This window comes from Barbus barbus (assembly GCF_936440315.1).
Source record: "Barbus barbus genome assembly, chromosome: 10".
NCBI lineage: Eukaryota > Metazoa > Chordata > Actinopteri > Cypriniformes > Cyprinidae > Barbus > Barbus barbus.
The window spans coordinates 26,202,550-26,230,152 of record NC_136738.1 but is presented as its reverse complement, the minus strand read 5'-3'; the positions used below and the strand labels follow the sequence as shown (position 1 = coordinate 26,230,152).

Here is a 27,603-nt window from a genome sequence, read left to right as displayed (position 1 = left end):
CTGTAACAATGAAAGTCTCTCAGTCACAAACCCCTTAGAAGGGTATAGTTCCCGGCGGGTATTCACTGCTCGTGGACCACACTCAACGAAAGCACAAACATCTGTGCATGTTCAAAAGTAAGAATGACTGTATTGATAATGCTTAAACATTCTGCTTTGGGTTTGTTCTCATCCCCCACCATAAGTATTAAAAAGCAAGCAATTAATTTAGCATAAACTGATAGATAATTTTAGCCTTGGGTGTTTTATCCAAAAATTGTATTACAGTTTTACCGTTTGAAAATCTCCTTATGACTAATAGAATGTGCTGCAGCGTCATTGTAATATTTGCATACTGAACTGTGATTGATCTTCTTATTCTTTCTATTTGCATATTGAATTGTAATTGATCTTCCCTTCCTGCATAGAGAAACCCTCTATTTTGACAATATTTTACAACCAATACGCTTGAGAATTGATTTTTCTGATTCAGTCTGATTGATTACAAAAATGTTTAAAAATCATACAAATCAGACTCAAAAGAATGATTCGTTCATGAATCAGACATCGCTGACATATTAGACCGCCTTGATTTAACCTCAATGACTGTGTTTACATTTGCTCTGATTATGATAAATACCCTAAATGCCTTTTTTATTTTTTTGGTTAAAGGTCATACACTCTTAAGCAAAATCTGCATACATAGATCAGAATGTGAAAACTTGTATAGTTATAATGCATTTTGTATTGGAAATATGCATGGTTTTGTCATATCTATATCTATCTATATCTATATCTATCTATCTATATATATATATATATAGAATAAATCGATATTATATATACTGTATACAGTATATATATATATATTGTGTGTGTGTGTGTGTGTGTGTGTGTGTGTGTGTGTGTGCACCTGGTATTTATCACGTCCTGGGGACCAAATGTCCCCACAAGGATAGTAATACCAGTAAATCTTAATCTTGTGGGGACATTTTTTGGTCCCCATGAGGAAACAAGCTTATAAATCATACAGCATAAAGTTTTTTGAAAATCTAAAAATGCAGCATGTTTCCTGTGAGGGCTAAGTTTAGGTGTAGGGTTGGTGTAGGGCAATAGCACATACAGATTGTACAGTATAAAAACCATTGCGCCTATGGGATGTCCCCATAAAACATGGAAACCCAACATGTGTGTGTGTGTGTGTGACCCTGGACCACAAAACCAGTCAAAAGGGTCAATTTTTTGAAATTGAGATTTATACATCATCTGAAATTTTATATTAAATACAATTTTTGTGACATCAAACCTAAACTTGCCAATGACTTGAACACTGGTGTGCTTCTTTCTGGTATTTCCTTCAGGAAATGCAAATCTAGGTTTACGTGGTTTTGTACTTTGTGCAAATTTTTCTTCTTTTGTATTCTCTTTAATTAAACCGAAGATCCAACAGTGCAGAAGCTTTCACTAGCTAATTAACTCATCTCCAGAAAGTGCGTTTTTAAAAGTAAAAAGTAATTAAGTTGTTTATGAGATTGCCTGTCTTGTTATTGGCCATCAGCACAGAACTCTATAAATGGAACAGGTAGAACTAATAAGATGTGAAACGGGGCCCACTGGAATGCACAAGGACTCGGTATGTGACAGGCTGTAGGCAGCAGGTGAATTTGCACTGGAGGAGGAGGAGGGGGCAAGAATAGCACCGGTGTGGGCGTACAGGCGGCCACCGAACCGTTATGCTGTATGCTGGCGTGTTTTCAGTAAGGTCAACAAACATGATAAATGTCCATGTATATATATATATATGAGGCGGTGCATGCGGCTGATATGAGGTTTGGTATTCCATGCAGCAGCCTCCCACGCGCCGCTACCGCCCACGCCAGGATCTGCGTCACGCAGGCGCGTGGGAGTGAGAGAGCAATGTAGCAAGCGCGGAATATCCCAATTCTGGCAGTAGGGGAGAGAGCGGAAACCAACTAGTTTGAGAGTCCCTCCGTAGTTCAAACTACAGAGTGCGCGAGAGTTAATTCAATAACAGAGAGCCGAAGGACGCGTTGCTTACCCGCCGAACGCGCGGCACCTCGCTGGACGTCAGGTGAAGCGTCGCGTAACTCAACGGAGCGTCATATTTCAGAACTTTAATAATCATACAACCAGACGGCGCTTTTGGGAGAGTTTTGGTGGAAAAAGACAAAGAAAGAAAACCAAAAGGTACGTTTTTGTCTCGCTTGCAAATGCAGCTGTATGTGTGAATTTTATACGCTGATATTTTTCCCAAGGAGTACAAAGAGCTAGCTATAGGATATTATATGAAATATTATTTGAAATGTTCAATAATCTATATTTATAGCGATTGATTTGTTTCTATTTAGATAAGAAAAGTAATGTATGATAATGATGATGAAAATTGTATATAGTTGCATGCAGATATTACAGGGCCAACAATCCAGATGCTCACATTTTTATATAGATTATTGTAATTGTTATTATATACTTCAGTATTGTAAACCTAATATTGAATATGACGTTAGCACTCCCGGTGAAGAAAAAAAATGTATTTTTTGTAGCTAATACAACTGCTTTTGAGCAATAACTGGCACTATCCAAAATTAGTTGTGATTGTTGTGACAACTGGTTTGGTCAAAAAAAAAAAAAAGGTCTAAAGATGATGGTGAAAATTTAATGAATGGTGTAGGAAAAGTACAATTTCCATGAAATTTTAAAATGCTGGGCAAACAATTTTTTTTTTCTTAAAAAATATTTGTTAAGAGGATGGTGCAGATGGCACATATCAAATTTCACATTGTTATGCTGAATTGTTAGTCAGATATTATGTTTAATATTAAAACCGTTGCTTAATGTACAGCTGAGATGGACAAATATCGTATCTTTCAATTCTAAAGACTTTAAATGATTTTAAACCATATTATTTATAGTTATATTTATAGTTATTCATATTTCATGGATGGTTCCAAACTGTTTACTTTATTTCTACAGCCAAATTGATCAAATTTCCTTCTAGCAGTTCTGCCATGGTCTGTGATGACAGAACAATAACAATATGATAAGTGTCTATAATAAAACTACCTTTGATTCTTGCGTCCTAATAATAATATAATGCTGTTCCGCCAGAGATGGTTTATTATTGTTCCCATAAACATTAGTAATAGTTAGTGATGCCTCATATTTGGTTTATCATTTGAATAATAAATTGGAATGAGGTAGTGGGAATTTTTGTTTTGAAATGTTGCTTGTGTCCTGTGAATTTATGACTCATTGTTTACCACTTAATTGTACACACTGGGCCCCCGATATACCGACTCAGATGTTACTAATATTAAATGCGAAGTGGTGAACTTTTATCATGCCTATTCTCCTTCTCTACTTTCCTCACCAATATTTTCCCCTGTTATTTTCGAAAGACCCTGTGACGAATCATACAGAATTTGGGTTAAAGGCACTGCCACCTAAATGAGTGTGTTTGCACCCATCTTTTGAGAAGTAAGTTGAACTTGAGTTGATGGTCCTCTTAAAGAAGCAGTTGAAAGGTGATGTTGAGGACATTTATATCTATGAGACATTGTGGCAAGTTATTTTACATTTTGTAATATTTGTAATTAATCACACACCAATTTTTATTAGCAGAATAGTTGACTCAAAAATAGAAATGTTCATTCTCGTTTCATTCAATTTTCTCTCTTCTATGGAGCATAAAAGAAGTGTATATAGGGTATGAGAATGTTGCTGCTGTTTTCTATAAAGTGAAAGTGAATGGTGACCAGAGGGTGACCAATATATTATTCTGAATCATCTGAACTCATATAATAGCAGACCAGAGCAAAAGTTCTTGAAGTTGGTTTAGTTTCATTGTGTGGATAAAAGCAGCAGGAACATTCTTCTAAACATCTCTTTTGGTGTTCCACGGTAGAAAGTAAGTCATACAGGTTTGAAACAACATGAGGGTGAGTAAATGATGACAGAATTCTCTTTTTTGCATGAACTAGTCCTTTAAGACATACTCCACTTCTTACTCATAAATTATTCCTTTTCTTGTGTAGTCATCCACTTATGAAGTGAATCGATTGTGTTCCTCTAGTAGTGCCTTATGTTCCTTTCACTAAAACAGCCCTTGTGGCTTTTATATGGAGAGCAGCTGTTCTACAAACATTTAGTCTGATGCAGGACTGATAGGTTGCCTTTCAAGAGAAGGTCCTTTTCGATAGCTTCATTGCACTATTTAGGACAGGTCTCGATGTGAATCCATTATTCATTTAGATTGATAAGAGGCCGCTGTTGGGCAACACGAGTACATGATGTGAGTGCTCTCACGGTGTTGTGTGAAGCCCTGGCCTTAGATCTCCAGCATTAGGAAGCCAGCATGCTGCGGGGAGAGAGAGCTTTGGATAAATTGCTACCTAAGTGCCATCCATGCTGATACTGAATTGGTTTCAACAAGGCACCCTTCACTTGGGTCTAGGCCTCAGTCATCCATTAGAGTGGCGGATCACTCTGCTGTGCAGTGGGGTTTACTCATTAGACTCCATACACTCACTCATCAGTACTCACTATCAGCCTCACTGTGTTACTGTTCTTACTCACCTCTAGTACACTAACAGTCATGATGGTTTAGCAGCATCTGTCATCTTTTACTGCCACTGAAAGAACAATAATTGACGTCTGGCATTCACATTGGTATTGTTTTTCATTTTTAAAAGTGGTTATTTAATTTTTTTTTTTTTTTTTTTTGTATATATATATATTTTTAACTTTCTTATTTTTAAGTTGTTCATTTTATTTACGTAATCCTAAAGTATATGAGTGTAGTATAGAAATGCCATAAAAGTTCTGCAACTTTTGGACATGTTTTTTGCTGTTATAGGTTTGTTGTTGTTGTGTCTCCGAAAGCAGTTTCTGTCTTTATTTACATTGACATTTATTCATTTAGCTGACGCTTTTATCCAAAGCGACTTACAATTGCTATATATGTCAGAGGTCGCACGCCTCTGGAGCAACTAGGGGTTAAGTGTCTTGCTCAGGGACACATTGGTCTCTCACAGTGGATTCGAACCGGGGTCTCTCACACCAAAGGCATGTGTCTTATCCACTGCGCCATCACCACCCCGTCTTTATACTTAATAGCAGGTAGAGAAAAATGCAAATGCAGATGTGTATGTCAGTGAAAGTTTGTTTTGAAATTTAGGGTAAGAGGAAAATATTTTATAGGCAGATACAAAAAAAAAAAAAAACAGGTAGTTTGTATATTTTAATGTAAAAAAGTTTCTTGACATATCTCTAGGGGTCAGAATAGACTCAGAAAGAATATATTCACCAAATATGTTTCACAAATGAGTAACCTAATTCTTATTCACAAAATATGATTCACCACTTTAAAAATTAAAAGACTTGTTTGGAGATCTTCAGACTGCCATGCTGGAGGAACCCTCTGGAGAACCTCTAGGCAACATTTTGAATGTTCCTCAATTATCATGTTGTGTACTCAATGAAGTTCAATATATAATTTAAGTGTCTCTCAATGCCTTTCCCCTGTGATGGGGGAAGGAACCATTGACAGTCTTTGGAGTTCTTGTAGGAACTTATTAGATCCTTTTGTAAATTTCACAGGTTCCTTGAGGTTCTCCACAGTGTTCTGCCAGTGATCTGAGGAACCTTTAATTTCTGCCTTGATCTTTTCATTTTTACTGTGACAAATTAATAGCCAGATTCACAAATCTGTAATCTAATTGACATTCACATAATATCATTCAAAGATGCAAAATATCATTCATAAGTACACAATTGTGCTTTGAATGATTATTCATGTGCATTTGTATATGCATTTGTAAATCATCACTATAAATATGCACCGATCCACAAATGAGTGGTGATTTGCAAATGCAGATTCAAAATATATACATTACCCCATCAAATCTCAGATATTTCTGACTGTCATGTTTTGCACATAATTTCTAAAACACATCTAAAATAAGCAAATGAGCTTGGTTACCACAGTGGTATGCATTATAGTCTCTGGCAAAGTTTGCAGTGTGTGCACGTGTATGTTTGTCATGCATTCATAATCCCTGGATCCTTCTAAGGAAGAAGTGGGTGAATTAAAGTGAAATGCTGAGCGCTATCTTCTTAGAATGCACACCTACCATCCCACTCCCACACGGCTTCATTACCCCACCTCCCTCCCCTGCAGCCAATCTTGCTTTTATCTGGGCTGCTGTGGATTTAGATCCTGACAGTGGCAGCTGTAGAAGCCAGATCCCGGCAGAAACAAATGAGGCCTGTGCTGAGAGAGCCCACCTACGCGTGTTGCAGAGGTGGAGTGTGGTATGTGACTCTCCCAGCAGCCCAGGAGCCTGACAGGCGCTCTCTTATAGTCGCCACTCTTGGATCCAGCCACACATTTCTCTTCTTCCCCCTGCTGTGGCAACCAGTGTCCTCTCCTTCGAGCACTTTTGCTTTGTTTCCTGTAATTGCTTACTTTGTTCCTTCCTTTGTTCAGGTATGGCAGCGACTTTACCCAGAACCCTTGGGGAGTTGCAGCTCTACCGCATCCTTCAGAGGGCCAACCTGCTGTGCTACTATGACGCCTTCATTCAGCAGGGTGGCGACGACGTTCAGCAGCTCTGTGAGGCTGGCGAGGACGAGTTTCTCGAGATCATGGCGCTCGTAGGCATGGCCAGCAAGCCGCTGCACGTCAGACGCCTACAGAAATCTCTGCGCGATTGGGTCACAAACCCTGCCCTGTTCAATCAGCCCCTCACGTCCCTTCCCGTCTGCAGCATTCCCGTCTACAAGCTGCCCGAAGGGTCGCCCACATTGTTGCCTGGGAATGGTGCCCGTGGAGACACCCAAGTCAAAGTGCCCAAGTGTTTGGCAGCTGCTTGCGTGGATCCCGGAAAAGGAGAATCGGGCAACGGGAACTCTTCTGCCACTGTTTCACCCCTCCAGAGTGGCAGTGAGCCACGTTTTTGGGCCGGTCACGGCACGGAGAGCGAGCACAGTCTGTCCCCGGCAGACCTGGGCTCTCCGTCTTCTCCTCGGGATGGCCTAGAGGCACTAGACGCGGCTGCTGTTCAGTCCGTGACGGAGTGCGTGGAAAGAATCGCTCAGACTTTGCCCAAGAGTGACCCCGGAGAGGTTAAAGAACTGTTGAAGGGAAATAAGAAGCTTGCCAAGATGATCAGCCACATCTTCGATATGAATGATGAGGATCCTCACAGGGAAGAGGAAATTCGCAAGTATAGCGCCATATATGGGAGATTCGACTCCAAACGGAAGGATGGGAAGCATCTGACTCTGCACGAGGTGCATTTTATGGCGCTTTTGCATCTTTGGCTGCTTTTGGGGTTTAAATATATCATGCACTTCCATGCAAACCCTGTTGAAAAAAACAGAAAATGCTGGGTAGGTATGCTTTGAAGCATGGCAGCTGGTTTAAGCTGCTTCTGAGCTGGTTATGAGCTGGTCCTGAGCAGGAGCTAGTTGCTTAGGACCATTTTAGAACCAGCACATGACCAGCTTAAATCAACTCTTAAACCGCTTATAACCAGCTCAAGACCATCTTAAACCAGCTCAAACCAGCTGCCAAGCTTCAAAACACACCTAACCATCATATGTGTTTTTTTTCAACAGGGTAGCTGTACTTCCAGTAAGAAATGATTCAAGAAGTGCTTCATCGGTTAATTGGCTGCACCAGAAATATAATGCAGGGGTGTTGTTTGCTTGTGGGACTGGTTTAATTCTTTGCACATAACAATATGTATAATTTATTATCAAAATAATAATAAAAATCTCCTTCGTTTCTACATAGCTGACGGTGAATGAGGCTGCGGCACAGCTTTGTATGAAGGAGGTGGCATTGATGACTCGCAGAGATGAGCTTTTCGGACTGGCCCGTCAGGTCTCCCGAGAGGTCACCTACAAATACACCTACAGAACCAGCAAGTAAGAACTTTGAGGTCATTTCCCAAACATGAAACACCATGGTTAACTATTTTTGGACCTTTGGTTAAAACTGAAACATGCAATTTTTCAGTTTTAAAATAAATTCTCATATCCCAGTTCATTATGCACAGACAAATTTCCCTAAAAAGTGTTAACACTGTGTCTCTGTAACAGTATAAAAACATTTCTCTTTTTGAGTAGTTGGGGTAACCAAAAGCATTTAGGGCAGGATTGTCCATTTGTCAGACCATTTCCACATATGTAGGCCCTTAATATCTCTTTTTAAAACATTTGATCATTTGTTTAAATCATAAAATTCTGAAGATTTCCCCCCTAAATCAGTGCATACATTCCTGATAAACACAAAACATCCTGCAGATTCCACCTCGTTAGTATGAAGAACGCACAATGTAGGGGAGTTGTTTGTTTGCTTTAATGGATTTAAATTCTCTGCATGCATCACTTTTTACACCCCGTAAGTGACTAGAGTAATCATTCATGATGTTTAGCTTTTAAGCCAAGAAAGAGATAGCTCATGCTAATGCATTGTGAGCAGCTCAGGATCTGCTCTCTGGTAGTCTGCTTAGAGCCGAGCCGAGATATCAAAGTCAGCTTTGTGCGTGGCATTTGTATTGCGGTGTGAAGTGCTGCACTGAGGTCTACGGAGAGATGAGAACACTCCCACTCCTTTGCATCTAAAGGCACACAGGCCTTATCAGACACTCAAAACCTGCCATCCAAAGAGACCGTGCAGGTGTTTCCTGGATTGCCAGGCTTGCGTGTCAGTGGATGGAAAACTCCCTTTGGCGTTACATAATTGCAGTCACTCATTCAAAACTTGAAAGATTGCATCACGGTCATGGACTGGGTATTGCGAAAGTTATCTAGGCCAAGTTTTCTTACAATGCTTCTTACGTCATAATGAAATTTGCCAAGGGCACTCCTAAATTGGGTTGCAGGTGAAAAGCTAGTATTACTAAAGCAAATAAAAGTACTTTAAGGGCAGGGTTTTCAAGTAGGGGTCTATGAAACTATTGAAGGGGGTCCATGCAGAAGATAAAGCATTTCCAAATATTTTAATGAGCATAATTTATTATTGGGGGGGGGGGGGTCCAAATTCGAATTTGAAAATTTTAAATAAAAATATCAACATTTTGGGGTAAGTAATTGTAATAGCATTTCCACAATGGTAGACTCTTTTCTCCTAGGGATAGACAAACAAAATCTAATTGCCTCCCCTTACATATTCAAAATATATTTAAGTCTATTATGCTCACCAAGGTTGAATTTATTTGAATCAAATATATAGCAAAACAGTATCAGTGTGAAATATTATTTCAATTTAAAATGACTGTTTCCTATTTTAATGCATTTTAAAATGTCATTTGTTTCTGTGATTGTAAAGCTGAATTTTCAGCGGCCATTACTCCAGTCTTCAGTGATTCCTCAGAAATTATTTTAATATGCTGATTTGATTCTCTTAATATAATAAATGTTGAAAACAGCTGTGTTGCTTAATATTTTGGTGGAAACCATGATACGTTTTTTCAGGTTTATTTGATGAATTGAAACCTTCAAAATAACAGCATTTATTTGCAATAGAAAACTTTATCATTATAAATATATTCACTTTTTGTCTATTTAAAGCATCCTGGCTGGAAAAGTATTAATTTCTTTAAAAAAAAAATAATAATCTTATTGACCCCGACTTTTGAAAGCTTGATGAATTAATAAATAATTATTTGTTAAATATATATGTGGTCAGAATGTATTTTTTTTGTAAAAGAATGTATAATTGCTAGTGGTTTTACCCAGCTTATTCAGGGCTGAACATTTAATTTTCTTTACTACAGATCTCGATGCGGTGACAGAGATGAGCCATCGCCCAAGAGAATTAAAACTGAGGTGAGTAAAATTGCTTCATGATTTCTTCAAATAATCTGTCTGAAGCCTTCATCACAATTTCTCAAGTCATTTTGTTATAAATGTGCGCTACGGCGCTAACACCGATATATTAACTGTTGTAGGAGGCAGGATTGACACTGGGTGGGTCCAGTGGCTTTTTGTTTGCATAGCTGCCTGTCAGCATACTGAACTGTGTGGGAGGGCTTTGCAGGAGCATGCGGAGTAGCTCCATCAGGATTGCATGTCACGGTGTAGGGGAAAGGTCAAAGTTCAGGCTGGAGAAGTTACAAAGGACTAATGTTCGCAAGCCCACTCCCTCGATCACACCTTAAATCCATATTTAGCCGGCCCACGGTCATTATTTTTCCATAACCTACATATCCGTGACCAGTCTGCCCTATGCTTAGCTGCACACATAGTGATCTTATTGATGTGGTTACTTGAAGAGGCCTTTGTGCTCTATGGCAGCTGTCCATTCATGGCTCTCTAGTGACACATTTGATCATTGTCCAGTCGTTAGATCTACTGGAAACTTCTAACATCCCACATCAATGCTTATGGGCTGGGTTGGTGTCTGAAGAAGAGCAGGTGTTTGCCCGCTTAACCTCTGCCCTGGTTTCACTCTGCGAACGGGCAGAGACATGTGACCACTTCGGAAAATCAGTGGTTTCTACCCACTCTACATCAAAGGAGAAATGAGTCCTTTATCATTATCAGACAGCGACAAATAACCAGGTGCCTTCCTTTTCCCCCTAATTTGCATTGTTACTCACTTAATAATCATTTTACCTCACTTTTACGTCATGTTCCCACACTAGTCATGTGAATGAACACCAGCACTAGAGAAGCTATACTTCAAAACTGTAGCTTGTACACCACTGTTCATAAGTTTGGGGTCAGTAAGATTTTTTTTTTATGATTTTGAAAGTCTTTTTCAACTAATTTTGTTTTAGAGCCCCCATGAACAATACAGAATATAATACTATATACCTTTACAGAATACAATTTTCCAACCCCAACATTTATCATTAAAAAAACCCTAAATAAGCTATTAAAGTACATATAAAATAATATTTAATTAATTATTAAATGAATAAATACAAAATGTTTATATGTATACAGGAACATACCCTTAAAAATAAATAAATAAAATAATATAAATATATATTTTCACGTCTAATTTCAAATTACAGTCATCACAACTTTATCTACCTATTAACAACATTAAACAGTTGTGATTCGTAATCATTTTGTGGAAACTGTGATACATTTTTTTTTCCGAATTCTTTGATGCATAGAAAGTGAAAAAAACAACTGATCCCAAACGGTAGTTTAGTTAGTCTAGTCAATGACACAAGAAGCTAATAAAAAAGTATGTTTTTTGTAATCAAAGCCAAATTTATCTAACACAAAAACAATGAAGATCTCAGTTTGGGTTGCAGAATTAAACTTATATTTTTGCACTAAATACAACAAAAGAAAATATAGAAAACACCCTAATTTGTAGTTAAAACAAGCAATGAAAAATTGCACTATGAAAAAAATGTATAAAGGATGTTAACATTCTTTAAGGGAAAGTGCATCTGTGATGCGTAAATGGTGCATATTTATTTTGGCAGCCATATTTAGTGAACTGCACAGGCACTGCACTCAGCAGAAATCATGTTGAGAATGTACTATAAGCATATTTATCAACAGTCTTTTGCAATAGATATTTTATGTGAAGCAACATACAATAAAGGAGTGAATAACTCGCCTATTGTTTGAAAAAAAAAGACATCTGCGATTTCAACAAGCAGTGACACGGCACGCAAACAGCACTTTCTATTCAGCAAATCCAGATCATTTAAGCAGGTTCTAGCTACAATTTTTTAATTATTTTTTTGTTCCATGTAAATTAATTCTGTTTGGGTATAAATGTGATGCCTCATGTCATGCTGATTAAAGTTGCCATAATTCTTTTTTTAGCAGTGTACCATTTGGTCAAACTACTTGAATTGGTGAATAATTTTTATATTTATATGAACAAACAGATTTGCTAAACTGAATCTGACTTTCTCTGCTTTTTTTAATATTTTGTTGCAATTTTAAACAATGTACCGTTTGGTCAAACTTAAATCAGTGAATCATTTTTTGCACTAACAAACTGATTCACTAAACTGAATCTGAATTTCTTGCTACGTTTAAGAAAGAAGTATATTTTGTCACATTTTTACCAACATATCGTTTTTTTTTGTTTGTTTTTTTTCAAGCTACTTGAATTGGTGAATCATTTTTGAACCAAACAAACCGATTCACTCATTCTGACTTTCCTGCTACATTTAAAAGAGAGGGTATATTTTGTCATATTATTTTAGTAGTTTAACAGTTGGTCAAGCTACCCCACCACATTTTTTGCAAAAATAACTTGTGCACAAAGCAAGCTGAACTTTTGTCTATACCACTGAAACTTCTTGTCAAGTTAGTGTTTTGCTGTTTCATGCTTATTACATTGTTTTTTGTATTTTTGATGCAGTTAACTTGTACCCAACTCACTCTAGAATGGATTTTCCATGTTTAAGCATTTCAAAGCGTGTGACAGTTAATAGCATGTGTGTCTGAACTGGAGAAAAAAAAAGCATAAACTTCCCCTCCCCCTCTCGCTGTCCCTGTCTGGCCTCGACTCTGCCCACATTACACTCCCATCCACACCAGTGAGAATAAGCCGCCCGCCCACATGCACCCAGACAAGGTCCAAATGAGATCAGTTGCGCGCCCACCCGTATTCTTGAGGTAGAAGTGACATCATAACGTGGGCGCACTCGGAATCACCCACGCCCATGCATTTGCGCAGATACCACAAAGTGAAAAGGGGCCGAGTCTGAAGACACATGTGTATACATGCAGATGTACGTGCACACCTTTGTCTCTGCGCTCTAGAAGACCAGCCTCCACGTCAAGAAAGAGAAAAGCCATCACTCACAGGAGTGGCTCGAAGATTTCATTGTTACTGCGTGAGTGTTGGCAAATTTGCGTCAGAGCTGTTATTAGCAGTTACCTCTCTGCCTCAAACACCCAACTAGTAGAGAAAAGACAGGAATGTCTGTGGTAGTTTGCACCCATGGCAACCCATGCAAACATTGGAAGTTTTCAAGCTCATCCTTCGTGTAGTAATTTAGACGTAGCAGTACAGTTTGTTCATCTGCCCGTCAGGTTGAAACTCATCCTGTGGGGATTCTTAAGTGGGATGACATTTTATTAAGTATCTGACCTTTTCGCTCAAGAGGAATGAAGCTTTATTTAGTGTAAAATTAGCGGCTTCGCTCTGTGAAGTGGTTGAGATTAACATCTTGTCCTGGAATTGTTCAGGTCTTCTTCACATGTCACACCAACCCAATGGGCCTCCAGTGAAAAGTCGATTTCATATTGCAAATTTAACTTGAGCAAAATTGAAATATCACATAAAACATTTGCAAATAAGCACTGTTTCCATCCAACGAGTCAAAGAGAACAAAACCGTCACTTCCTGGAAAACTGGCAGTATATATCACTAAGAAAAGTAGGAGAAGCCATTGAATATAATCATTTTCATATATAATAAATTACTTGCGCCTAGGAGCAAGCAGACGAAACAAAATAAATTGCTTTCGGAGGTGGATGCTTGCTGTTTGGAAATGCAGTCGTGTAACAGTTCTGGGATGCAATTATACAGAAATACTTTGACAGACTTTGGCATTTCAAAATGACCATAACAACATTTCAGATGCTGTGGAACAATATCGGTCTGCTGGTTAGTCAGGTTTTGCCATCCCATAGCGCAGTCACATGACTTTTTTTGATGCGCATGGAGGAATTTTCTCGGCAAATGTGTTTCCATCTCTCATTATTCGCATTAACCCTTTTTGCAGTTCAAGCGAGCGTAAAAACTTTTTTGCGAATTAAGGAATTTTATTCGAAAATTTTGCGTTTCCATCTCTCGTTTCTGATGCAATACTTCAAAATGCACAGTGATGGAAACATAGCTATAGTTTGTGGACTTACTGGAGGTATATATCATATATAGGAGTCATATATCGTCTTGTGATATGAGGTGTCATTTTTTTGGTGTTACTTTGCAAAAAAGGCCTGCACACAATAAAGCTGCATTAAGACAAGTGAGAAAAGCAAGTGTGAAATAGAAAACCCACAGCTTTAATAGGGGAACGGCAAATGTTTCAGTCACAACAAGATCATCTTCATGGCCTGAAGACTTGCCTTTCACCTTCACAGTGTGTATAGGGCTTTTTCACAATTTGTCGCCTGTTTGGATAATTGTAGCTTAGTGTTTGTGGAGTTTTTGATGATTGCTTCATTTTTGTGGTGTTAAATACTCGCTTGCCAGCTTAACATGTGGACGAAACTATGAGTCAGTGGGTTGATTCTTCAAAAAAAGTCTACAATAAGATTATTCTGTTTATTTGAGCAGAATTAGGCAACATTCAATGGCATAAATTTGGGCAGGACTGTTTGTTTGTCCTGCTGAAAGAAGGCACGGATGGAGGGAGACCAGTTTGAAAGTCATTATTTTGCAGAAATGGCAAACTTCATTTTGAAATTGACTGCCTCTGGAAGGGAATATCAAATGAATGTGTATCGATCTGCAGGAGGGCTGTTTTGACCTCCAGGAGGCGCTGCAGGCCATTCACATGCGCCAGGAGACCCTTAAGGAGCAGCTAGCCCACGCCAGATCTAAAGGGGAGGAGACGGTTGGGCGGAATATCCAGGTGACTGACTGCATTATGACAGTGTGTTTATTTGTGTGTGGGAGAGGAATGCTCTCAGGCGCCTCGCTGACTCCGTCTTCATGTCTGTCTACCAACACACGTCTCGCTCTGGTATCCTATCATGCAGGTTTTTGGGTCAGTAGCTACAAGAGCTTCACCTGTCCTCCTGACCATGACCTACTTTTTGGTCGACTGGTCTAATGTAGGAACAATTAATGGTTGGATATTTGTGTAAGAGATGTCCTGATGAACTGAAGAAACTGATCAAAAAGATTTCTGTAAGGAAGTACTGATATTCTCAGTGCTTTTGCTGATCGTTGTTCTATAGAAAAAATGACAAATATCTTAAATATCTCAGTTGTTTTTGTGAGTCCAAGTAAGCTCTTTGTCCAAGCCAATATCTAGGCCCTTTTATCTAACCAGATATGTAACCCCTGGTAATTCTGTTGTAATAAAATAAATAAACCCAAAAATATAATATAAAATTATCAATTATGTAAATAAATGATATAAATTAAATAAAAATATATTTATACAAATTATAATAAATAAACCCACTAAAATAAATAAATCCAAAAATATATATGATAAATTATTTAATTAAATAAATTAAATATAAATATATTTATATAAACTATAATACTACAAATGTAAAACATACTCAGTATAACAATGTAATAGCTAATGTTTTTTTTTTTTTTTTTTTTTTTTTTTTTTAGCCTTGAATCATGATTACGTTAATATATTAATTTAGTTGAGGCCCAATAGTGGGCCCCGGCCCCTGGTTGAGAACCAGTGACATGAAATGGAAACTTTTAAGTTTCAAGATTCTCAGATTTTTCTTAATGTGCTCAGATTTGTTAACATATGCAATTAATGATTTAAGATTTTAATACTAACCAAAAATATGCAATATTATTCAAAGATAAAATCATGCAAATATGTTTGGTTCTTCAAATTTTAACGCCGTTATGACAGTACTTGGCCTTAGAGAGAAAAATGACTGTAAAATAATAGATTTTTTTTTACACATTTTAGCATTCAATGATGCTTACATTGCTAGAAGTGTTCATTTTCGTCTACTTTCCTTACTTTTTGTCAACATTCATCTCATTTGTGTCTTTTTATGTCTTTCATATCTAAGACAAAGTTAATACTTCTCTCCATTATGTCTCTTAGAGCAACCTCTGAGCATTTAAAACCTATTCTGGGCTGTCTTTTCTCTTTAATTGTTCTGTTTTTTTAATAGATAAATTGACAATGCATTCTCTCAGAAACATCAGTTAATTATGCTGCTTTTGTGTTGTGAAGTGGAAACGTGTCATTTTGTAACTGTGAATAGCATCTTCCTGTGTAAAAAGCCAACAACATAACAGTAGAAGTTTTTGTTTGGCTCTTTTTAGGTAGGATGCCATTGCACATGTAGGAGGGGTGCTATTGGAATCAATCAAGCTCCACACATAGTGTGGTTTTAATAGTATTCAGAGAAATGTACAGAGAAAACATTAATGCAATCATAACTATATATTTACAGTAATTGTAAACCCCATTTCATATTCAGCAGATACTTGAACTGTAGGAGTTTGTTTATGGTTAGTTTTGTTTTGTATCACTACACTTGCGGTATGTTGTGAATGATGAATATTGGAAATCATTTCTGTCACACTGTACGTATGATGCTGTACACATCCTCCTGTCTGACTCCCTGCTGTCTGTGCATATTATAGGTTCAGCTGGAGCGTCTGTTGGCCAAGCAGATGGAGATACTGCATGACGCCGCAGCGCAGGATAGACTGCAGGCTCTAGAGTGGAGGGTTCCACCAGGGCCCTACAAACACAGCACAGACAGGCAGAACGGCAACGGGCTCTCCGCCAACAAAAACACTGACCAGCAGGGTGAGTTTGTGCATTACAACATTTGAGATAATGGGTTTTTTAATCATGTGATGGATGCCTGTTATCCAAAGCAATGTGCCGTGCAGCAATTGCAAGAACAATATATATATATATATTTTTTTTTTTATCTTGTCTACGAAATCAGGGGATTTTAAACTGAGGTCCAATTAGGGAGTTCACAAGCATAAAAAAAATCAAACAAATATTTTGGAGCTGTCAGAGTTAATGTGTGGACTTAAGATCAAGGTAATGTTTAACTGTTTTTTTTTTTTTTTTTTTTTACATTGACATTCAACAAATTTGATAAAATAACCATTTCATTTTCTTGTCTAGAGACTGGTCAGATAATTGCAGTAGAACACTAGATTTTAATAGTAAGAAAAAAAACAACTATGCATATATTTATAAAGAATAAAAAAAGTTAATTTATCAACTTAATAAATGATAATATTATCAAACATCAAATTATGGTATTTATTATAATATTATTTTATATTTTTATATATATATATATATATATATTATAATTTATTATTTACATTATTATTGTATATATAATAAACGTATTAAATTTATATATGTTTGCATTTATATGTGTGTTTGTGTGTGTGTATGTTTGTGTGTACAATAATATTCATTTATAATATTATTATACAAATAGTTTTGCACAATTAGAATATAAAAGTAAATTATTTCATTTTGGAAAAAAAATTGTATTAATATAATAAATATATTATGTTTTATATTACATAATTTTATAGTAAAATAGTTTTGTAAGTCCTTTTACATCAAGAAATGTGAAAGCAAAACCAGTTGAGAACCACACTGCACATTGCATTATGTAGAAGTCACAAAATTCATTTTCATGATCCCAGACCAAAAAAGCAGAAAAAAAACCCTATTATTATTACTATCAGAAAAGTAGACAAACTGTCTTTTACTCTTGACCATCCAGATTATTTTTGTACACATTAAACCGTACCGAAAACCAGTGAAGCGTTTCAGTTGTTGTTTCTGAGATTATTCAGTAGCTTGCATCACCTGTTCCAGACTCTCTTTTTTCTCATTTCTTGTTGGCACTCTCATTTCTGGCGCTCATCTGGCAGCTGCAGGCGGAGGCGGGGTGGTGGGTGTCAGAGAGGGGAAGGGGAAGTCGGGTGGAAATATGAACACAGCTCTGCGTTCTGCTACTAATCTTGTGCCTTAGAATGCCACCCGTCCGGAGTTCATTTTGACCCTCATGTTGGTACATGACAATAAGCTCTGAGAATATCTCCCCAGCTCAACCACAGCAGCAATTTCATTCTAGAATTTGATTGTAAATATGGTTTGACTGTAAAATGGAAAGAAGTCTTTTGAAGGAAGTCTCTTTTGCTCACCAAGGCTCTAATTGATCAAAAATACAGTAAAAAACATTAATATTATGAAATTAAACATTTTCTAGAAATCATTCTAAAATGGTGATTTGGTATTCAATTAACATTTCTCATTATTATCAGCGCTGAAAACAGTTGTGCTGCTTAATATTTTTGTGGAAACCATGATACATTTTTAAGACATCAAGTAGGATATTTTTTTTTTTTTTTTAATTATTTAAAAAAAAAAAATTCTTTTTAGAATCTTAGCTCAAAAATGAAAGTGTGCTTAATGGCTACGTGAGCTTAATGGGTACATTTACCCTACTACACAAATTTAATAATCGCATATAAATGTATTTTTTTTTATTAAAAAAACAAATGTTTGATGCATTTTTATTTATTTCTATTTTTTACCAGGGTGGAACGAGCACAGTTTCCAGAATTTATTAGCTGTATTGATTTTCTTTCATTTGTAGTTTAGTGAATTCCTCATCCTGTCATTCCAATGCAACATCCTGTAGGACTTGACCGATTCAAATTCACTCTGAATTTTGGTCAACTTTGAAATCCAGTGGTCTTTACCTTCTATGATTTGAAATGAGGTATTGTGAGGAGTGGGTGGCAGAGACGTGTCCCCTGAACTGCTGCTGGTAATTTAAGGGCATTGTGTTAAGTTAAAAATGATAGACATTAGTCATTATGCTGCACTGAAGCTGTCAATAGACACAAATGAGATCAGCCAGCCAGGGACAGAGGAGGTTAATGTGCTGTGTGAAGGTGTATGTGCTCAGTGCAACTCACGATCAACGTGCTTCAAGCCGCATTCACTGTCCTCGGGCTATTACGGCGTGTGCGTTGGCTGGCTTAGTCGAAGAAAAAGGTGCATTTGTTTCAAATGAAGCTCAGTTGCATGCGCGAGTGAGAGTATTGTGCTGAGTGTTTCTGGTAGGCGGAATGCTTGTCTCGTAGCATTAGCTTGGACTCGGTAATGGACATAATGATGCAGCCTTGTGTTTTGTTAACCGCCGATCGTGAATACAGATGCGAGGTGAAAAGAGAACATGAGTTAAATTGAAAGCTTTGTTTTATTTCATCTCTACAGGAGAGAGGCCGCTGAATCTGAGGGTGACCAGCCAGAGGACGAGCATATCAGATGGAGATACGCCTCTCGGAAAGCAACTGGCCAATGAGTTGAAGAGGCATCATCACACTAATGCCGAGAGCAAGACGTCAGCAGCCACAGGTGTGTGTTGAAAGGGATTTGCATTTAAGTCACACACACAAAGACTAAACCTACTGAACTGCCTACATAGTCAACATTTAAGGCATCATAAGCACCCTAAGGCTAATACACCTAAGAAAGTCAAGGAAGCATCACATAATGCATTACAATGAGCTCAGTGAAAATTTGCCTTCCTAGATAGTGAATAAAATAAGAAAAAAGTCTGTATGTATATATTTATTATTGAAAAATATAAAGTAGTTCAAAATAATAAAGGTTGACATTTTAAGAAATGTCCATTAATATACTTATAAAATATTATTTACAAATTGTCTATAATAATACAAAGGGACTGGTTTAGAAATGGCCATTATGAATATATTTATTCATTCAAAACTGAAAAATTATTTAATTATAAAAATGGGCTATTATACTCAATATTTGGGTGTGCTGTGTATGTTTGTGATCTTTCTAAATGTCAAATTGTTAGCTTAGAAACATTATAATGGGTAAACTGTTAAAAACACTGCCTTTTGTAGACCATCTCAACCTGGAACAGAGCCACACGCACTCAGCGTCTAGTAGATGCTTTTATTGCATTATCTTACACACTTACAGCCTAGGACAATAAACACTTTAGTGCTCCATGGCTGACTTAGATAAATCTGTTTTTCATACATGGGTCATTCCTGCAATACCTTTTGAGCTCTATACCTTGCTATACCTTTTTAACTGAGTATGCTTGTGTTATAATATGAAGAAGAGTGTCTATAAAAGGGTATATCAGACATTCAGATATATGCTTAGATCAAGACACTTAATTTTAATTATAATTTGAATATTTACAAACTTAACTAAATTTAACATAGGTAGGAATTGAATGGCTAGTTCACAGTTTTATTTTTTAATGTTGTTATTTTTTGCTTTAAACATTTTAATTACAGAAAGTAAAAAGTGAAGAAATGCCTGTAATAACAATGAGTAAATAAAATATATTATTATTACTATTTATTTATTTTTAATAACAATAAATTAACACTTTTTCCATTTTAGAAGCACATGGGGATATGGCAAAAATTATAATGACCAGTGATTATTATTATTATTAATGTATTTTATTTTTAATAAATTGTCAGTTTTTCCACTTTAATAACTTATGGAGACATGGCAAAATGACAACATCTGATCATTAAATTCATAAAGTAATGAAATAATTTAATTTCACCATATGTTCTATCTTCACTTAACTGTGAAATTCTAACTAACATGATTTGATCTTTAACATTGTGAGGTATTTTTAACCATTATATTTAGACATAAATTATCAAGCATAACAGGAATGATCCATAAAATATTGCCAACTTAACATTTACATTTATTCATTTAGCAGATACTTTTATCCAAAGCAACTTGCAAATGAGGAACCTTGCAAGCAATTTATCATAAATGGCATAAAGGGTTTCTGTAATCTTTTTCTTTTTTTCCAGAAAATGGAGGAGACCCATCTTCACGTGCCCTCAACCTCTCTGAGAAGAAGACCATCAAATCCGAACCGGAGGATTCCAGATAGCAGTCCCGAATGCTTTCGTTTCAAACCTACAACAATACACGTCGTCTGTCAGTGAATACTAAACAAGCACAACTACAGTAGAGCCTTAACAACCAATGTTGCCTCAAAATAGAGTTTATTTTAGTTCCTCGCCATTTTTGTTTTTGCCAAAGCACCTAGAGCCCTTATTTCCATTCTCCTGAGTAGATTCACACTGTTTGTGCTGTCACTGACTGTACTCGTTTAATTCTCACTAGCTCTCATCACTTGTTTTTATGCTCTCCTATCGGTGTGGACCACAAAGTCCGCTATTTGTACATACATAGAAAATGTCTGTTTGAAAACGGTTAAATGTTATTTAAATACAGTATGTGTTGTATGTATATATGAATGCATGTAAAATATCACTGAAACGGAGGGACACAGTGTTTTTAAAGTTGTTAGTAAGCAGCTGTTGTTGTCGCCTATTTAAGTGAGCCTCCTAGATTGCGTTTCTCTTTAAAGACCCCATACAATCACTTTCATTTCCAGTATTGAATATTTCCTATTATCAATTGACACCTCTTTTTTTTAAAGAGCCAGTAGGCTTTATTTACACCATAAACAGTGATTTGCTATTGCTATTTGATAGCTGGTGGTATTGTTAGCAGGAGCAATAATCAACAAAAATATTAGGGCTGCACAATGTATCAAAATATTAGATATTGCGACATGGCTAAATGCATCAAATCAACAAGGCTGATGTTTCAGAGTGAAGCTTGTCACTATTCATTTGCACAAGTAAATGTAAATTTAAGCAAAAATGAAGAAATTAAGACGTGAATATTAGTGTTGTAATTCTACAATATATTTAAGGTATTTTTATTTGATTAAATACTCTATTTTATAGTACATTCGTATTATCGTAACATTTCTTATTTTAAGTTTTATTTAATAATAATCACAATAGTGAACTCTGCTCACTTTATGATTACTGAAAGATGTTTCAGTTTGTTTTTGTAGCGTCTACCCAAATTTTTCAAGTTGTTCAACAGAAAAACAAAATATCGCAATGTCAGCTTTTTTTCCCCAATATTGTGCAGCGGTAATCTTCTGTCCCAGAAGAGAAAGAAACTTGGTTTTTAAATCTGTGAAAGTGAATTTTGTCACTAGTACACTAGCGTAGAGATGACACGTAGGGACTAAAAACTCTAATTTTGATCTCATGGGGTCTTGAAGTCGTCTTCTCCTCTGTCAGGGTTTCTAATAGCAGTGCTAACGAATCTGAATTTAAAAGTCTCTACTATGGTGCTATGGCTGAATTTAGTTGCGTAACAGAGGGAAAACTGCGATACACGTTTTCTGTAAACGTAAACACTGAAATCTCAGAGCCAAACGTTTGGCCTCCTTGTAATCTTGAACAAATAGTAATGCCTGAATTATTGCGATACTAAGCACAATTAATATATTTAATCATACTCTTTACATACCGACAAAATGCTAATACAGAGAAGCATGTCTCCCCGCCTGATCAATAGTCATGTAAATATTTTAAAGACATTCTCAACTGACTGGACTTGTAAACAGGGCGTCATTACTGCACCATTCCAGTCTTTATCATAATCACGTAACGTATTTGTATTTCTGAATATTTAGTCGTAGAGCAATACCGGGTAGCTGTTGTCACTTATCTCAGTGAACGTGTCTAGGTGTCCCAACCTCAGAGGACATTCACTGTACAGTATTTCTACTCTGTTTCGTAGTGTAGACATAGTCTTAGATTCAGCTAACGTGCAAATGTATGTGAAACTGATATGCACTAGTGTTTGATTCTCGTATTTGCATCCTACTGCTCAACATTTCTCGTGTTTCTCAATGGTGATACATGTTTTTATAGGACTTGTACCCGTGAACTCATCCAGTCACACTCTTTATGTAGTTTTAGAGTATCACGTGAGGTAAAGTAGGCACAAGATAATCAGGTTTTCCACAGTTACATGTCTGTAATGTACCGGTCAAGCTGTTTTATAATCTGTATTTGTGTCAAAGACAAATACCTCTCTATATCGGTACGAAGAGACCGATTTTTAATGTCCTGATCATACACTTCAGTATTTCGAGGGAATATGTGGAGATAATGTGCTTTTATTTTTTTAGGATTATTTTCAGAGATCTTGAGTATGCAAAATCTTAATTTAAGTGCCATTTTAAACATATTTTATGTTTAATGAGAGCGTGCCATAAGTCGGTGGGTTACAAGACAAGCGTTATGTGAATATTTATCTGCATTTTCAACTTTTTGCCTTAGTTTAAAGCATTCCACGTCTTCGCTGGTGGTAGTTTATTTTGGATGTTCGTTTTAGAAGGAATTGGAAATTAGATTTGAGAAGTTGTATGAACATCTGAGACTTAAATCCTTGGCAATATCAAGCTCTCTAAGAGCACTGGAACAGTTTGATGAAGAAAAAATCTGATTGGACCTTACTGATTACATCGTTACCAATGACCTATATAGCAAGACATATCTAGACGCCTACCTTTGTTCCTTGCTTGTTACTGTCTTTAACCACTCACAGAAATGATCAGTCTTTCTCTAATCTTTGTACTTGCTTTGTATAATATACTTATGCATCTTGGACTGTGGGATGAAACTGTGTTGTCAGTAGAACTTGTTCTCATCACTTTTGAGTAGAGAGTACATTAGGATATGCATACGGTAGTCCTGCAAATATTGTTTTGTAAACACTAATATATTTAATTTGTTATACAGCACATGAACATTAAACTCTATTTTTTTGACATCTGATTGTGAAGTACTTTTCATTTCTCATGCTTTGTTTCAGGACTTAGATTTTATACTGGACATCAAGTGATTTAACATATAAACACTGAATTTTCAGAGCTAGACTTTTTGGCCTCCTTGTCATCTTGAAGAATAGGCTATAATTCCTGATTTATTCTGATAATATTCTATGCATGAAAACAAAATGCTAATATAAACAAGGATGTCTCCCCGCCTGATCAATAGTCATGTAAATAGTTTAAAAACATTCTCAAATTACTTGACTTGAAAACAGGGCTTCATTACTGCACTATTTCAATCTTTATCATAATCACGTAATGTATGTATTTTTAACATATAAAAGTAAACACAAAATGTGCTTAAAATCAGAGGGTTTTTTTCTTTGAATTTCTACACGACTAGAGAAAACATAAAAGGGTTGTGGCAGGAAACTTTAACACCCACAATGCACTGCCCTCGATCAGACTACATGTGAGCGGGAAATACAAAAATGCGGAAGTACGATTTGTAGTTCTAAAAGTCCTAGCGGTTAAAACGCCTCATCCGGTGCAGGTAAAACAGAAAAATAATACACATTGTTTACTTAATTACATTGCCAACGTATATAAAGCTGAAAATGAGTGAATTTTCCCGTTTTAATTAATTTAATATTGAGATTATTATTAAGAATTATACATTTCAGAAAATTCTAAATTTAAGTTTGAATCGATTTACTGTCTTGAATTTGTTTGTTTTTATTAATATTTCCTGAAACCCGTGACTCATTGTACAGATGTCAGATGCTATGGACAAAAATAAAGATTATTTAAAAGTAAATTACCGTAGAAAACCTCAGTTTCAGTCTGATTCAGCAAGTGTCTGACTACAGCTGCTTCAATTATATATAGAGAAGAATTCCTGACCTTCGTGATTATGATTATCTAGGCCTATTTAACGAAGAAAAAAAAGTTACACTACAAAGCTATTTTTATTATGACAATTCTTAACATTAACTATTAAGATTTAATGTTAAATGTTAAGAATATAGTCATCAAACTATACCACAAATGAAATGGAGGTAGGCTATGGGGATTATGTAATGATTAAAAAAAAAGTTAAATACATCAAACCATCCTATATCAACTTCTTGAAAAAAAGTCCCGAATCAGTTCCCATAAGTGTTATTTTGTATGTTAATATTAATATGTTGAATTAGTTTTCTAATTTTAGTTTAAGTTTTAGTAATTTTGGTGTGCTTTTATCTTTTTTTATTAGTAGTAGTAGCCTATAATACAAATTGTGTGTACTTTTGGATGGCGAGTAAAGGACAAAAAAAAAGAGGTGAATATATAATATGCTTACTAAAAATAACGGTGTACAAATGTGTAAACAATGTACTAAACGACTATTTAACTTTTTTTTTATGAGTTGTGGTGATGATCCTTATCTTCTTTCAAGTAGGCCTATCTGCCTTTGATGACATGCGTACAGACCGATGACAGTGAGGGCAGTGTGTGGGTCGATGTGTCTTCATCTCTATTCATTTGCATCTACATCATACTAACACATTTTGAAACTGCAGAATGACTCACTGTTGTGCTTCCACCCTTTGTTGTGCGTACGCAATGTCTGTGTGCGTGTATAAACCCAGTGCTGATAAATACCCCCCTGCCGCCCACAGTCAGCCCGGAATGATGCCTTTCTGCACGGATGTCACAGACCGGTCGCGGCACCTTGCCTGATAAAGCACCATTTGGGTCATTGTGGTTTTATTGTGAACCATTCAAGGAAAAATAAACATTTTATATTCATATATAGCCTATCAAATATAAACAGTACTGTAATATCTGCCACCTAATGAAACTGCAAACAATTTGTCTATACTGCGTCCACCACGTAATGATAAATATGTAGACTGAAATTATCAAAATTCTGGTGAATTACCAAAAAAGTTCAAAGTAAAGCTGAATTGTTTTCTTCAATTCAAATCACCTTTTAGTGCCCCCTAGTGCACATACAACAATAAAGTGCTCATTGAGAAATAGCGTCAGTTGCATAGGATTTGGACTTTAAAATGCAAAAAAAGTCAATTATATATGCTAAATATTTTGTGAAACAATTTTTTTCAGGGTTCTTTTATCAAAATTAATATGCAATTTAATGCATGTTTCTTAGTAAAAGCATTAATTTTTATTAACCCCCTAATAAATGTTTCTTGAGCAGCAAATCAAATGACTTCAGAAGATTCATGTGACACTAATGATGCTGAAAATTCAGCTTTACATCACAGGAATAAATTGCATCTTAAAATATACTCAAATAGGAAATAGATATTTTAACTTGTAATACTATTTCACAATATTAGTGTTTTACTGTATTTTTGAGCACATAGATGCAGCGTTGGTGAGCAGAAGAGACTTCATTGAAACATTTAAAAATCATAATGTTTTCAGACTTTTGACATGTACTGGATATCATTTAATTTTTCAATTGTATGTGGGTTTCATAAATGTCCTTTGCTATTTTAGTATGTTTAGTGTATTCTGGGCTTAATCTGCTTACAGTTCACAATACACTATATACACTTTCTCCACAAGATGGTAGCATCACTATACATGTGTCTTTATACATGTTACGACCCTGTTTAGAGACCAACGCCTGCGTCCCAATGTGCACACTATCCATCCTAAATTCTATGTGATATTAGTCATTTTCAATACTATTTAGGAGAAAGAGTAGGGACTCGTAACAATGCATTCTTTCATTTCAAAGCCAAAAGTGAAATTGTGTAATTATCACTCTGTGACAGTAGGGGGCGAGAAACGCTACATTTTCTTCTGGTTTAGGCCTTTTTTAAAGTTTAGAAGTTTCTAGAATGAGTAGGCCTCAATGACTCATATATTTTTTTCTCTCTCTCTCAAGGGCAACGGCATGCGGTCTAAAAAGAATTCCCATACAGATTTTTGGGAATTTTTTGGGAAAAAGATTGCTTTTTTGGATTGTCAAGAGACTGATCAAATTTTGTGAAGGATTGTATGCCGGCACTGTTGTAAAGCAAAACAGTGACATCCACTTTTTCAGCGGCCGTGGATCAAGAAGTAGTCTGAAATGAAGATTTCTGAACCATGAGCCAAACTCAACCAACTCTGAGATGTTTGAGACTGACTCAATAATGTCATTTGTAATGCTTCATGGAAGTAGATGCAATCATTTTTGCAGTGTTACTTCTAAAGGCCTACTGTTGCACTATTGTGGCACAAAATAATACGACCTCAGACCAAAACAGTAAGCTATTTTGATCTTTTGTGACTCCCTCCTAATGTTTACCAACATAAAGATTGCTTAACAGCTCCTTGAAGTGTCACTGAGTGGTTACACAACCCCATTTCCACACCTAAACTGATCAGCATTCCTGAATCCAGTCTTTGCATTTTACATATGGGAACATGAAAGTATGCAGTGAGAGTTTTGTCTTGACTTCCATGCAGACCTGAGCTCCTTCCTTTTTTTTTTTTTACAGCCGTTAGAGATAAGCAGCTTTCTCTAAAACATGCCACAATCCAATTTTGTTGTTAGCAAGCTTCTCGCCTGGTTCTTGTATTAACATTTCCTGGCGTCGGTTTAAAAAGCTACAGGTAATAATGATATCATTGCATCATTAAGCACCATGTATTTATTTATTTTTAGAATTATGACAGATTTAATGTCTAACTGAATTGCACTTGGTATTATATGTCTTTTTCCAAAAGGACAGTATTGCATCCATGCCTCTTCAGTTTAATAGCATACATTTTTCTGTTGAAGTCACAAACATGAAAGGTATATGAGATGTTGCATGAGAGAATAAGGAGCATAAATGACTTCTAGGCTTAAACGACCATCTATAAATGTCATGCAATGAATAAAAACATCATGTAAAAGTATTAGGTTGCACTGTCAGTTAACTGAAGTAAGTTGAACTATATTAAAACTATTAAATACCATACAGATACAAATAAAAATATAAAATACAAAACTAAAAGCTAATTTAGAATATTAATAAATACTATAATTAACAGTGGAGTGTTAGAAGTTATGTTAGTATTAATTAGCGTTAGTGTATGAAAAAATGCACAAATATTTACATGACAACAATAAACATTCACACACATACAAAGTCAGAGAAAATCATACAATGCAGTGAGTCATTGCAGGATGTGATGCATGGCAATCAAAAATGAAACATGATTCTTTGAGCC

General features: G+C 36.1%; 1 protein-coding gene across 2 annotated transcripts; it reads left to right on the top strand.

Moving 5' to 3' along the window:
- The first annotated feature begins 1,873 nt into the window (after nt 1–1,873).
- On the top strand, nt 1,874–23,393 carry LOC306875916 (NGFI-A-binding protein 1-like). 2 transcript variants are annotated; one of them, XM_079426729.1, is made up of 8 exons: nt 1,874–2,187; nt 6,488–7,293; nt 7,799–7,932; nt 9,786–9,837; nt 14,460–14,579; nt 16,307–16,475; nt 18,936–19,076; nt 20,543–23,393. In XM_079426729.1, the coding sequence occupies exons 2-8, from the start codon at nt 6,490–6,492 to the stop codon at nt 20,623–20,625; spliced, it is 1,503 nt and encodes a 500-aa protein (XP_079282855.1). In that variant the 5' UTR covers nt 1,874–2,187; nt 6,488–6,489; the 3' UTR covers nt 20,626–23,393. The 2 variants fall into 2 exon arrangements, with proteins under 2 accessions (XP_079282855.1, XP_079282856.1); XM_079426730.1 differs by lacking the exon at nt 14,460–14,579 and having other exon boundaries at nt 20,543–23,388.
- The last annotated feature ends 4,210 nt before the right edge of the window (nt 23,394–27,603 follow it).

Coding starts and splice junctions, on each gene's coding strand:
- LOC306875916 (XM_079426729.1), top strand. CDS start 6,490: ATGGCAGCGACTTTACCCAGAACCCTTGGGGAGTTGCAGCTCTACCGC. Junction 7,294..7,798: donor AGCATCTGACTCTGCACGAG/GTGCATTTTATG, acceptor GTTTCTACATAG/CTGACGGTGAATGAGGCTGC. Junction 16,476..18,935: donor CAAAAACACTGACCAGCAGG/GTGAGTTTGTGC, acceptor TCATCTCTACAG/GAGAGAGGCCGCTGAATCTG.